This window comes from Polypterus senegalus, chromosome 10, assembly GCF_016835505.1.
Source record: "Polypterus senegalus isolate Bchr_013 chromosome 10, ASM1683550v1, whole genome shotgun sequence".
NCBI lineage: Eukaryota > Metazoa > Chordata > Cladistia > Polypteriformes > Polypteridae > Polypterus > Polypterus senegalus.
This window is the reverse complement of record NC_053163.1, coordinates 108,664,312-108,679,281: the sequence shown is the minus strand read 5'-3', so window position 1 is coordinate 108,679,281 and position 14,970 is coordinate 108,664,312. Positions and strand designations below refer to the sequence as shown.

General features: G+C 38.9%; 1 protein-coding gene across 2 annotated transcripts in view; it reads left to right on the top strand.

Moving 5' to 3' along the window:
* Positions 1-14,970, top strand: part of tenm1 (teneurin transmembrane protein 1) — an 844,835-nt gene that overhangs the window by 699,345 nt on the left and 130,520 nt on the right. For both annotated transcript variants that reach the window (XM_039766316.1, XM_039766314.1), the window contains one exon: positions 279-308. In XM_039766316.1, the coding sequence (XP_039622250.1) occupies positions 279-308 (30 nt within the window). The remainder of the gene's footprint in view (positions 1-278; positions 309-14,970) is intronic.

The following is a 14,970-nucleotide window of genomic DNA, read 5'->3' as shown; positions in this document are numbered from 1 at the left end:
AAGGGTCAAATAACATCATTACACTTCACCTGAACCTTGTGATCCAAACACAGTTTCTAGAAAGAAAAATTGCATATCTTAAATATAGGAACACAGTGGCTAGATTGATAACATGAATAGATTTCCCATATCTCCAGCAATAAAAATTTCAGTCAGGTTCTTGGGTAGCTTTTCAAGCTTCGGATTGAACATTTGGGTATATTTTCTGTGTGAAGCCACTTTTATTGTCTCTGGTATTTCATTTAATGTAAAAATCCTTATGTTTTCTGTTTTTTCAGCTGCTCACTACTGGGATGTTGTCGTTAAGGGTAAGCTTTTTTCATGTTCAAGTTTATTGTTAATGTTATCTGTACCTGAATAGTGCATACGGTACTGTGAAATTTTTGTTTGTTAATTATGTGGTATAATTGGCTATTCAGTAAAGTTATGATTTATGGATAGAAACTGTCCTTGAATCTACTGGTGCAAGTGATAGAGATCCTGTACTGTTAGCTAGAAGGTAGGAGTAAGAAAAGCAGCCGTGCAGGATGGTGGAGGTCCTTTGTTATACTGTTTGTCTTTCTAAGGCAGTGAGTGTTGTGAATGTCCTGAACAGATGGAATCTGGGTGCTGGTAATGTTCTGTGTTGTCTTCACCATGTTCTAGAGCGCTTTACAATCTTGAATTGATTAGATGTCTTGTTGTCTAAAGTACTGCAAGAAGAAGCTTACTTTTCACAGCAGTTTAACACAATTTAACTGGAATATTCTTTAATTTTGTGGTGAATTACTTCAGTGATCATTTGAATGAACAGATTAGTGACCTTTCAGTGGTCTAAGAGAAATGAAACTGCTGCAAATTTTGTTTTTCATACCTAGTACTTTTTCAAAAGGGATACAAAACACATTTCAGAAGCAGTTTTGAAACGTAAGAGTGCCATCTTAACCTACAATCTTGTGATTACATTCACATTTTCTTTTCTGTATACTTGGGCAAAAGTGAGTGAAGTACGGATTAGACGTTGGAGTGCATCCCACATATTATTTCAGAAGTCACTTAGACTAGAGGATAGGAGCATGTGCTGATACAGTGCATTGTCAAACCCACCACATTACAAACCAACTCACGATCCCAGATTAGGACCCAAGTGCAGCCATATGACGGGTGACACCTCAGCACCAAATTAGTTCAGATGGAATGGAACAGTGTGAGCTTTTTTATGGTGGCTGGAGTGTCAATCCTGCCACCAAACCCCAGGTTTTTCTCTGCATCCAACATGCAGGGCTAGATGCAGATTAGCGTCATACCCAGGACAGAGCAATTGCAAGTTAAGGACCTTGCTCAAGGGCCCAATGAAGCAGAGTCACTTTTGGTGTTTATGGGATTCGAACCGGCAAACTTCCAATTGCCAGTCCCTAGCCTCTAAGCCACCACTCTGCCCACGCAGATTCATCAGGATTGTTCTCATGTAGCTCTCATGGCCATTTTTCCATCAGACTCTAGATTATGCATAATGATCTATTCAGGGATAATTACAAAATGCTTTTAATGTTTTTGTTTCCAAAGATAAAAAAAAACATGAAACAGAGAACACTTGAAAGGCAATAATCAAAACACAGGGCACAGACAGATACAGTACATGTGTGAAAAAAACAATAGGCCCATAAAATATACACAAGGAATTAGTGAGCAGCCAGTTCTGGGTTTTAAAATAAACAGGAAATTTTGGCATCAGATTGTCATGTTATAAATATTATTAACAGCAAGAGCTGAACCGTAATTAAGAGAAGAAAAAAATACAAAACTTCGCAATTAGCAATCATCAGGTTGGGCAAACATACTTTTTTTATTACAGTGTACATTTTTTTTTTAATCAGAGCATTCTCCCACAATAAATACTTTATTTTAGCTGTAAATGTTAGATTTTTCTTAATTATTTTCATTCCATACACAGAGTTTTGTTTTTTGTTTGACTTTGGGAGTCCCTCCTTTACATTTCACGATCACAAAAAGCATCTGATGTACATTGACAGTTTTGGACTAAATTTTGTTTAGCCCCCTTAAGACCTAGAAATGTGCAACTTCAATTTTACAAAGCCTTCTTCTGAAAGTCGTACCTCTACCCACCACCACCACCACCACCACATTCCAGGTTCTCAGCTTTACTGATTTGGCTGGGATAGCACATATACTGTAGACATTACACATTCACTCTTAAAAATAAAGGTGCCGGAGTGGTTCTTCAGATCAATGCCATAGGGGAACCATTTTTGACTCCCAATAGACCCATCCACATGAAGGCTCCAGAAATAAACATAATTATTTAGATCTGTAACAGGCTCCTTACAATAAATAACAATAAACAGAATACCCATGGGTCGCGATTTTAAAAGGGCTCTTCCTGCATATAACAACACAGGCCAACTGCAGGTTTATCTTAATCTGTTAGTGTCATGCTAGGTGGCCTACCATACATTAAAGATTGCAGGTTCCTTCTAAATATTAAGAAGTTTTTAAAAGCACAAAGAACCAACTTCATATGCAAAGAACCCTTCTCAGAATAAAATGGTGCTTGGTCAAGCAATTTTTCTATGAGGAACTACACGTCCCAGTAAAGAACCAAACCATAAAATGCCATGAAAGAACCAATATTTTTGAGAGTGTTCATCCATCCGTTGTGGCAAAGCAATAATTATAGTCATAAGACCAAAGAGTCAAAAAGCAGAAATAATTTCTAAAATTCTTTTGTGCAATTGAGTTTTTCCTTCATTTTCATTTAATGTTTGGCTAAGACACAACTCCTTGATCTTAAATACCATTGGGAATGACTCATTGTCTGATAACTAGATGTCAGTTAGCTTCACTGTATCACACTGCAGTAATCATAAAAGAAAAATATAAAAATAAGTATTCAGTACAGATGTAATATTGGAATGTCAACAAGGGTTTACCCTGGGGAGATGTGTAGTTTTATAATGAAGCAAGAAAAGAATTCCAGTATAATTGAGTGTAGAATATTACTTACACTGACTTTAAAAATGCGTGTCATCCAAGTATATGAGGTAGAATTTCAGGACATCAGTATGCTCAGAGGTACAGAATTGAGGTAAGCAAGGCCATGGGTTATTGTTGAAGACACTTTAAATGGACTGAGTGCTATAGGACACAAGATAGGAGATCTGATCTTTGGATGTACATTAAATAATTTAGGCTAGCAAGTTACTTTAATCTGAATTTGATGCAATGCTACATCCAGTACCAGTAATTCTACAGGTCAGATCAGGTCAGGGTGGGGAGCCTGCACTGTACAGCACCTTGGTGCACCCACCACATGATGATACAGCTTGAGATCCAGATTGGCAGCAGACAGACACATGGTCCAGTCCCACCATCCCGAAATGACCATCTAAACTGTTACGTCGGCATCCCCTTGGTCCAGCCAGTCAGGTCCTCAACAATAAGGATCTTATGAGCCAGATCACCCTCGGGGAATCATACCACATTGCCATAGTGCTGTAACCGATGATCCCTCACAATGCAGGAAATGTGCCTCAGTCAGGACTCCATTAGCAACCGCTGATTCAACAGAAAGTCAAATTAGCAGTACCCAAGGATTCTCTGGAGACACAGCACCAAAGAAGTCCAGTTTTCGTCTCAGATCATGGATGTTGGCAAAACAGATGTGCATCATATGAAATATAAAATACATCAATGTATATCCTTGCACATAGTAAGCAAAAATGTAGACTATAATTACCAATGTAGGTATATAGAGTTGAACAGAATGGTGATACACTGGTTAGTCATACTACATCATACCTCAAAGTCCTTGGTTCAATCTGTCACTTCAACACTGGCTACATGTTGAAATCATGCTGTTCCTGTCTCTGTACAAGTTTTTATATCCATAAAACCTGAATTTTGGTGTTCTGAATAATTCCAGTGTAAGTGTGGATGCATACCCTACAGTAACATAGAACTCCATCCAGAAATGTTTTTTCTTTCTGTCGCATGCTGCTGGTCTTCAGTTCTTCATAATCATAACCTTAATGAGCTTCAGTAAATGGATTGTTGTGTCTGGAGGAGACTTAGAAGAAAGACTTGGGAGTCCTAGTGAACTCCTGACAGATATACAGAAAGCAGTACTCCCATGCCTACAATCCTGTGTCTAGCTTGTTCTTCAGATTACAAGAAAGAGATAACAGAGAAATGTTGTCCAGTTAAGAGCTACTATTATAAACATTCTAAGGATGAATCATTTAACCTAGGAAGAAAGACAAGTATTTTAATTATGATTGGCATGACCAAGGTGGATTCCAGTAATTACTTTAACATTCTTCAATATGAGCAGGTAGGCATCCATCCATCCATTTTCCAACCCGCTGAATCCAAACACAGGGTCACAGGGGTCCGCTGGAGCCAATCCCAGCCAACACAGGGCACAAGGCAGGAATCCAATCCCGGGCAGGGTGCCAACCCACCATAGGACACACACAAACGGGCCAATTTAGAATCGCCAAACCACCTAACCTGCATGTCTTTGGATTGTGGGAGGAAACCGGAGTGCCCGGAGGAAACCCACGCAGACACGGGGAGAACATGCAAACTCCACGTAGGGAGGACCCAGGAAGCGAACCTGGGTCTCCTAACTGCGCCACCGTGCCGCCCCAGGTAGGCATTTTTTGCAAATAATCAGAAGTGTACCTTCAGTGAGAGGTAGATGGAACAAGTTATTAAGTGGTGTTATGAAATAACTACCTTGGAGAAATTCAAGTGGCTAGTAAGTGACTAGTAAATGATTAACAATATTGGTCTGAATAGTTTGTTCATGTCAAAACACTTCTTTTGTTCTTCTAGAAGAAGACTTTAACCTAAAGCAGTCTACTCTTACTGCATGTTGAATTGCTGAAATGTTGAGGCAGTCATACGAGGTGTTTTTCATAGTAAAGCAGTGTGGGTGGAATTGAATGCTTCACTGACTCTTGCAGATGATGATTCTAAATGAATTTGATTATAGTAAGAAAATAGCCATCTGTGGGACTGCCATCTGAAGGGTAATTGCAGTGTCACAGGCATACTGTACCTACTATGAATGGAGTCAGAAGAGAGCACCTGTAGTTAGGCCTAAATGAAAATATCAGAAAAAGAGGTAACCAAATACAATGACATGCAGAGAGTGGTAATAGCTGTGTCCCCCAAGGAAAAGCTATAATTTATATGGCATTTTAAAATAGTTATGTAGTTTCAGCATGTCTCTTTGTCAAAATTAACCCAGGTACAGGGTATATCTAATTTAGAATTAGTTTTTGTTTTAGTGTTTTAAAATGTTACACACTTTCTCTCACGTCTAGTACTAATTAAATTTTCTAATGTGTTAATTAAGCAGCATTTACATTACTAAGTGAAAGTCCCACACCACACAAGAAAATTATTTTTAAAGCTAGATATTCAGGCAGTGTTTATTTAGCTGTGAAAATACTATATGATATTAAAATGAATAAGCTACAACAATATCTTAATATTTTTTTAAAGAAATAAGAATTTTGTGGCCTCCCTTAAAATGAAAATGTGAAGCAACATGCTTTGGTACAATTCAACATCTTCTGCTGTAAATCTTAATATTTCTTGCACAGCAAATTCTGAAGTGAAACTCTTAATATTAGTCAGTATAAAATAGCGAAAAGTCACCTGTTTGCAAAAAAAAAATGTCAGGTCAGAAACATGATGGAATGGAGCTCTGTCCAGGGCTGTTTCCTGCCTTGTACCTTATTATTGCTAGACAAGTTTCAGCCTTCATGATCCCGAATTGGATTAAGTACGTTTAAGAATAAGGTATGTTATGTTAGAATCATCATGTTGCAGCTAGTGAGTTTTCATACATGTTGAGGTATACAGTACAATGAATCAGCCAGAAAATTTTACAGTAGCAAAACTGTTTCCTGTATTTTAGCAGGAAGGAATGAGTGCCTGATATTGGAAGATGTTTGGAAGCTTTTGCAAAGTATAATATGTAGTAAATAGAAAGCTTAAGCCAGATGTAATGAGTGCATCCCATGTATGAAAGCATTTGTGTGTTCTTTTATCATTTGAACCTGTCTTGCCCATTACATGTTCAAGGGGCTATCTCTTTAGCACTACTTCATCCCTGGTCAAAATGGTTGCCCATAAGATGGTACATTTGTTCACACTCATGCCTCCCTTATGCCAGAGATGCTAATTAACCTAATGTATCAATCTTAGAGGTATGGGAGAACACTGGAATACCTGAGAGATAATCTGAGTAATCATGGGGAGAATTTGCAAAATCCACCTAAACAGTAAACTATAACCTAATATATATCTGTGAAGCTGTGGGGTAGCAGCATCAACCAATGCTACTCTGCTATACCTTACATCAAAATATGAGCACAAAACCTATATATCTATTTTTAACCTTCTGCTTCCCTTTAGTGGGTCAAGAGAAGCCAGTCCTATTAGCATCAGGCACAAGGCAAGCACCAGTCCAGAATGAGACCCCATTCCATTACAAGGCCCATTTACTTACAGTGGGACAGTTTAAATTGTCCATCTAATCCAACATTCATGTCTTTAGGTTTGATAGGGCACTCTAAGGAGTACCACAATCAGACTTTATACATGCAGAGCTCAGGTCCATGGATCTTTGAAGCAGCAGTTCTGACTACTGCAGCCCCATTATGTCCAAGAGGATATAAAGTGAAATAATTTAAAAAACAGCCAAGTGAGAAAAATTGGTTTCTTCTATAATATTTTGGTTTCAATAAGCAATCATATTTTACTGATATCACACAGCTGTGAAAGTCTAATCAACTGTGTCTTATGAATTTAAATTACAAATAAACATTTTCAGTCACAGAATATTAATTACAAATGTTTCTGGAAACATTGACAGAGCAACAAAACTTGATTAATAAGAGTTCACAGGCAGTGCTAGTAAATTAGCAGTGATAATCTAATTTGATAGCCAATAAATGATCCAGACTGTAGTGCATACTTTGAAAATAACACACAGTATTGGAACTTTTATTGTAAACCTATGAACTGTGCATTGTACTGACATTTTTGGTAACACTGCATTATTATATGATATTAGTAACTGTAGTAAAAATATCAGCCAGTGAGGCTTTAATATAAAATATGTACATAGCAATACTGTGGCATATCTGCTTTTTTTTTTTAATAATTTTTTAATTATTGCATTTTGTTGTTTTATGTGCCTGCTGCTAATCCCACCAAAATGAAAGGGGTAATTATGCATGCTATAAGCATAGTTTATGGTATCCATAACAATGTGTTACAACAAAAACAAAGCAAAGTCACACAAGAGTACTGGTTAGCCATACTTGAATGGTCAACTGAAATAAACACCCTATTGGCTCACTGTCAGAGGCAATGCACAGAGGAAATGTGAGAGTTTAGTGAGCCATGGGAGAACTAATATTTTCCCTTATGTCAACATGTTGAAAATAAGTCATGGCGTTCTCTCTCTCTTAGAGCTGCAAGTCACTGTGCGTTTATCAATTTTTAACTAACTATTGTGGCTCAGTGTTGGCATTAGATGATTATTAAATAGATTGTTCATGAACAAACTTCAAAATATATAGTATGTGACATATTGTGGTAGGTGGGTGGAGTGGTGGCTCTGAGGCTAGGGATCTGCACTGGCAATCGGTTCAAATCCCGTAAAATGCCAAAAGGGTCTCTGCTCTGTTGGGCCCTTAAGCAAGGCCCTTAACCCGCAATTGCTTTGTCCTGGGTATGACGTTAGTCTGTATCCATCCCTGCATGTAGGCCCTCCAACCTGCAGGGAACAACTTGGGGGTTGGTGGCAGAACTGGCACTCCAGCCACCATAAAAAAAAAACCTCACACTGTTCCACTCCATCTGATCTAGTGTGGTGCTGAAGTATCACCCGTTGCATGGCTGCACTCGGGTCCTAATCTGGATCCTGAGTTGGTTAGTTGTGTGGTGGGTGCGGCAGTGCACTGTATCAGTGCGTGCTCCTAACCGTGATACTGTGGCAGCACAAACAATTGATGACAAACTGAAGAAATGTATGCTTAGGCCACTGGACTACATCCATGATTGTTCACAGAAGATGTGGCGAGGTTTGTGTCACCTGCAGTTTATTCTTTTCTGTACACATTCACGTCGTCATTGCTTTTTCCTCACCTGTCTGTAATACTTTATTTAAGAACATTGTTGGCTTGACTCTGTAATTTCACCACCTTCTAATCTTGTTTTAATAGTTGAGGTGCTGAAGAGGGACCAGCGTTTTCCATCCGTCATTTCTGTTGTAGCTGCGTTTCCCAAAATTACCAAAGTTCAGCAGCTTCAACTCAAAAAATGGGATTCAACAAAAGCCTGACTCGCAGAAATGATTCCATAGACAAAATATCTTCGTTTTTGAAAGTTTAGTTAAGTTTTGAAGTAAAACAGTTCACACAAAAATAGGAAATTAAAATAGCAAAAAAAGGAAGCTTAAACTTGTTACATTTCAAATCAATTTTGGATTACAAGGTGGTAAATGAAACATACATTAATCTAAATAAGAAGCTGAAACCGTATAATATTACCATGACTGGTACTAGCAAAGCCGAGCAACTGGTCCAACATCATCTTACGTGCTGATTAAACATTTAGTTTAAATTAAAATGCACTAAACGTCAGGGTGAAAGGTGCTCAAAGCTTATCTTCAATGCCCCACGGGCACATAAGGTGAGAAAGTCAAACACCCATTTTTTCTCCAGCCGTCTGGAGTTTTTTTTGTTTTTTCTGTCCCCCCTGGCCATTGAACCTTACTCTTATTCGATGTTAATGTTGATTTATTTTGTTTTATAATTATGTCTTTCATTTTTCTATTCTTTAATATGTAAAGCACTTTGAGCTACTGTTTGTATGAAAATGTGCTATATAAATAAATGTTGTTGTTGTTGTTGTTACATTTCAAATCGTTACTATTTACTTAACATTTCTGAACCATTTCAAAACGGTCAGAAAACTGTATGCTTATCCCATTTCTACGTTTAAAATAAGTCTTTTAAGTCCCTATGTACTGGGACATGTTCTAAACAACAACTAAGCTTATTATCACACTGTTTCTCAGTTACGGTTACAGTTAGCAATCTCTTGCTAACTTATAGGGGGAAAAGACTATACCACAAGTTATGACTACGAAAGAAATTTATGTTCTATTCAAATTAAGCAAACATTATTATGAGTTTAACTCAGAACTTCAGCTTTCTAAGATTGGCTCTTACATCTGCTGTTGAGTTCATGCTAAGTATACAAGTGGTTTGCTACCTTTTTAGGATCTTCGGAATTCTTGACTTTGCTCTTGTTGATCAAAATATTTGCTTTTCTCAATATTCAGATTAATTACCCTTCCTTTACTGGCAGTTTTCTTGTTTTGAACTTGGTTTAGGAGTACAACATAGGACACTCACACTCATGCACATATACAGTACATCCTCACTGGACTCATTTAAAGTCACCAATTAACACAGCATGCACATCACCAATATGTGAGAGGAAACTTCACAAACAAAGTCATGACTCAAAACCTGTCATTTGGAGTCTCAAGGCTGCAGCAGTGATAACTATGCCACCCACCAGAGCGATAAGAAATGGTTAAATGCGACACTACATATTCACGGTCCTTATTTGGGCATAGTTAATAATACACACAATACCTGAATCAAAAGAGACAGTCAAACAAACTGATTGTATTGTAGCAGGTCCCACTAATACTTTATTCTTTGGAAAAAAGGAGATGGGACAAAAAAAAATTGTAGAGGTCTTCAAAAGAAGATAGAACAAAAAATCCCAGTGGTCTTCATGTTCACTTCCAGCAGGTTCACATTCCACCCTGTAATGAGCCCCTCTTACTTCTGATTTATATAATTGTTTAAAAAATTGACCTTGTTTCTTCTTTCATTTTGCACTCAGAATAGTATGCTATTGTATTTATTGTATTGTATTTTTTTATTTAGCAGTGTAAAGGACGCCCGGAACACAAAGACAGACATGGACTTAAAGTCCCAAAACACACGCTTTTATTTTGTTCCTTCTACCCCTGCACAGCACAATGCAGAGTCCTAAACAGCACACTCAGTGCACAAACCAACACGAATAATGCTCACTGATACCCAGTCATTTACTTTCTTTCTCTTTTTACTTCTGCCGCCTCCATTCCTCTCTCGCAAGCTCTGTCCTCTGCCATCTGACTCCGGCTCCATGGGTGCATGGGCACCCAGAAGCAGTCTGGGTATACCTGGTTCCTGTTCTGACAGCAATTCCTGGTGTGGCGGAAGTGCTGCAGTCCATGGCTCTGGAACAATCCTGGCGCCCCCTGGCGGTGGCCATGGTCCCCACAGTGTTGAGCTTCCCAGCTCCACGGTTCCCATGCAATCCTGGAGAGCTGCCATCTTGGTTCCCGGGGTGGAAATTGCCCCTCTTCAGGTCCCCTACTTTTTCAGGATTCCCGGAGGGGCAAGATCCCCGGCCATCTATCACAGCAGACATTTTTATCCAAAGCAACTTGCAAATAATGTTAGCATAATTGAGTCAACATCAGTTAGAGGTCTGTTTTGAAACAAGTGTTACAAGACTAGGTTAAGAAAAATGTTCTAGACATTATAAGTAAGCAAAGACTAATTAAACTTGCCTTAACTACAAATAGAACCCCACATCAAAATCATTACCAATTAGGAAGACATTTTAAAAGCTTTTAGGACAAATTCAGGTACTTCTTTCCATAACTTTAAATGTGTACCTTTTTTACCATTTTCTTGTTTCTGTGGAGTTTGTTGTATCCAAAAGCTCACAAGTGATGCAGACACAGGGCCAGTCAGACTGAATGCTAGCAGCTACAGCAACATCAAATGAACTTGTTTGCTAATGATGACTTAACTAGAACATCAGAAAAACAGCAAAAAAATGACAAATTATGTACCAGCATGTTAGACATTTCAATACAGTTTTCCATTTCTAAAGTTTTGTGATCTTGTGGCACTTTGACAGCTAATGAGTGTGCTGCCTGACAGCACCAGTGACTGTACAAAGACTTTACAGGTATTTCAATTTCAACAGTGATCTTAGCTTTTATATTTTCCATCCATCCATCCATCCATCCATCCATTTTCTAACCCGCTGAATCCGAATACAGGGTCACGGGGGTCTGCTGGAGCCAATCCCAGCCAACACAGGAACCAATCCTGGGCAGGGTGCCAACCCACCACAGGACACACACAAACACACCCACTAGGGCCAATTTAGAATCGCCAATCCACCTAACCTGCATGTCTTTGGATTGTGGGAGGAAACCGGAGCGCCCGGAGGAAACCCACGCAGACATGGGGAGAACATGCAAACTCACGCAGGGAGGACCCGGGAAGCGAACCCGGGTCCCCTAACTGCGAGGCAGCAGCGCTACCACTGCGCCACCGTGCCGCCCGCTTTTATATTTTCCTTATTTCAATTCTTCCTTGTTTAATAACATCGTGCTTAATGAAGGTAGGAGGCCAGTTAAAGGAGACATTGGCTGGGATGAATTTCCCACACCCATAGTGTACATCAAGCATTCAAACTGAGAACCACTGATTTAGGCCTTTTCTTAGTAACTATCACTCAAGTAGATATGACACTGCCATACTGCTCAACACTACTTGTCAGTATTTGTATACAACTAAGGGAGAAAAGTCCACAGAAAAAAATGGTACATTAAAAAGACAATGGTAAAAGAAAGCTACACATTCAAATCTATGGCAGGAAAATGTAAATTTCTGAGTTTCATCTAAATATACACTCACCTAAAGGATTATTAGGAACACCTGTTCAGTTTCTCATTAATGCAATTATCTAATCAACCAATCACATGGCAGTTGCTTCACTGCATTTAGGGGTGTGGTCCTGGTCAAGACAATCTCCTGAACTCCAAACTGAATGTCAGAATGGGAAAGAAAGGTGATTTAAGCAATTTTGAGCGTGGCATGGTTTTTGGTGCCAGACGGGCCGGTCTGAGTATTTCACAATCTGCTCAGTTACTGGGATTTTCATGCACAACCATTTCTAGGGTTTACAAAGAATGGTGTGAAAAGAGAAAAACATCCAGTATGCGGCAGTCCTGTGGGCAAAAATGCCTTGTTGATGCTAGAGGTCAGAGGAGAATGGGCCGACTTATTCAAGCTGATAGAAGAGCAACTTTGACTGAAATAACCACTCGTTACAACCGAGGTATGCAGCAAAGCATTTGTGAAGCCACAACACGCACAACCTTGAGGCGGATGGGCTACAACAGCAGAAGACCCCACCGGGTACCACTCATCTCCACTACAAATAGGAAAAAGAGGCTACAATTTGCACGAGCTCACCAAAATTGGACAGTTGAAGACTGGAAAAATGTTGCCTGGTCTGACGAGTCTCGATTTCTGTTGAGACATTCAAATGGTAGAGTCAGAATTTGGCGTAAACAGAATGAGAACGTGGATCCATCATGCCTTGTTACCACTGTGCAGGCTGGTGGTGGTGGTGTAATGGTGTGGGGGATGTTTTCTTGGCACACTTTAGGCCCCTTAGTGCCAATTGGGCATCGTTTAAATGCCACAGGCTACCTGAGCATTGTTTCTGACCATGTGCATCCCTTCATGACCACCATGTACCCATCCTCTGATGGCTACTTCCAGCAGGATAATGCACCATGTCACAAAGCTCGAATTATTTCAAATTGGTTTCTTGAACATGACAATGAGTTCACTGTACTAAAATGGCCCCCACAGTCACCAGATCTCAACCCAATAGAGCATCTTTGGGATGTGGTGGAACGGGAGGTTCGTGCCCTGGATGTGCGTCCCACAAATCTCCAGCAACTGCAAGATGCTATCTTATCAATATGGGCCAACATTTCTAAAGAATGCTTTCAGCACCTTGTTGAATCAATGCCACGTAGAATTAAGGCAGTTCTGAAGGCGAAAGGGGGTCAAACACGGTATTAGTATGGTGTTCCTAATAATCCTTTAGGTGAGTGTAAATATCATACTAGAACACTATAAAATGAAAAATAAGAAAAAAAAATCTAAACAATTACCTCAGTTAGAATTAAGAGTGGCACACTAACTTGTAAACATACAATCACTGGGATGCACCAAGTCTGAACTTGAGAACCTCTTTTATAATATTTTATACATATAAATTGCAATAAATAAAATGCAATAGTCTTTATTTTGTGAAATGTTTGGTTTTGAATTCAGGGCCACAATATTTAAGGATAGCACTATATAAAGCAAATGGCAAAATAGCCAAACTGCTGTTAGAATAGCTTCCATTGTTCCACCCAGAAGACAAAGAAATCTTAAAATGTTTAAAGAGAAAAGCTTGAGGCTGACATCATAGGCAACGTCAGCCACTATATAACCAAAGTACATACATTAATGCAGACCCATCAGTCCATTTATGGAAACCATTTAATTCAATTCATTGTTCTTATAACTTCAGTCTGTCTGTGGCATAAATTAAGTGGCAAGTTTGAAGGCCACAGTTCTAAAGGTCTTGGTGCTAAGGACATACAGCAGTGGTTCCCAAACCCAGTCCTGGGGACTCACGGTGGCTGCAGGTTTTTGATCAAACCAAATTCACAATTGGTGATAATAATTGATAACAACTGATCTCATTTAATTAGCTGGTCTTTTTTATTCTTCTCTTATTCTGCATTCAGAAAAACAACAGTATGGCTTTTACATTTAAGACATTTAGAAATATTTCTTTTTTTTCTAAAGTTATAAATGCTTAACTCTCTTTTGTTGTTTTCCTATTTTTTTCCCCTTTTCCGGTGTAGTTTGTTCCCTTCAATTAACAAACAGCATAGCAGACACCCAAGATGATGATAGCAGCAACAACGTCAGCGTCAGACCCGCTAATTACTAAATAATCAATTAAAAGTCCAGAACACCTGGGAAAGCAGAATGAAAATTAGGTTGAAAAGAATGTTAACTTAAAAAACTACATATTCTCCATATACTGTAACTGCTTAGTACATTTTAATCAAAATCTACCAAACTTAGTTTGTATATTTTACATTGACTCCAAAACACAGAAACTGGGAAATAATGACTCACTTCATTAGGCCAAGAGTCCAATGAAAAATGGAAGTTGGTTGGAACAAAAACCTGCAGCCTCATTGAGTCCACAGGACAGAGCATGGGAACCACTGACATAAGGAATTTGACAATTTAGTCCTTCAAGCGTGTTTGTTTATCTAATAGCTAATCTGTTGATGATGTATGTTTATGTAGATATGCAAAGGATGAAAAAAGCTAAAGACTTTGCCATATCAATACCGTGTCTTGCAAATGCCCGATTTTATTGGCTAAATATTGATAACTACACCCAAGGGCCAACAGTTGTAATACACAAATTTACTTGAAAGTTTGCTTTCAGCTTGTTATGAGCCACAACTCAGTAATATTATGCTCTTGCAGTATACAGTATGACATAAAGAACAAGGGAAAGAGTCTGGATTCATAATTTGGCTCCACGTTTCCTTGTTCAAGGTGCTGTCACTTTCTATATATTGTTATTTTTAACAAACTCTTAGCTTTACTTAATAGCCTCCTGGTACTGGCTTGAGTTCTCATTAATTACAGTTACATTTCCACTTATAGTATGCCATAAAATTCTTTGCAATACAGAGGGAACTACTTGAACATCATCAGGCCTTAGCAGGAACTAAATAACACTTGTTTACCTTCTGTGAATGTGGACACTGTATTGTGGCCGACCCGGCACAGACTCACACAGAGTCACATGTAAAAGGAACACGAAACTTTTATTTTTCTTCTTCAGCTGGAGGGCACGTCTTCCCCGTGAACCCTCCAGCCACAACACAGTCCCAAAGCACTTAAGTCACAGACCACACTCTTCCTCTGGCACCACCACTCCTTTCAGGCAACCTAGTCCTCTTCCTCAAAATTCTGGCAC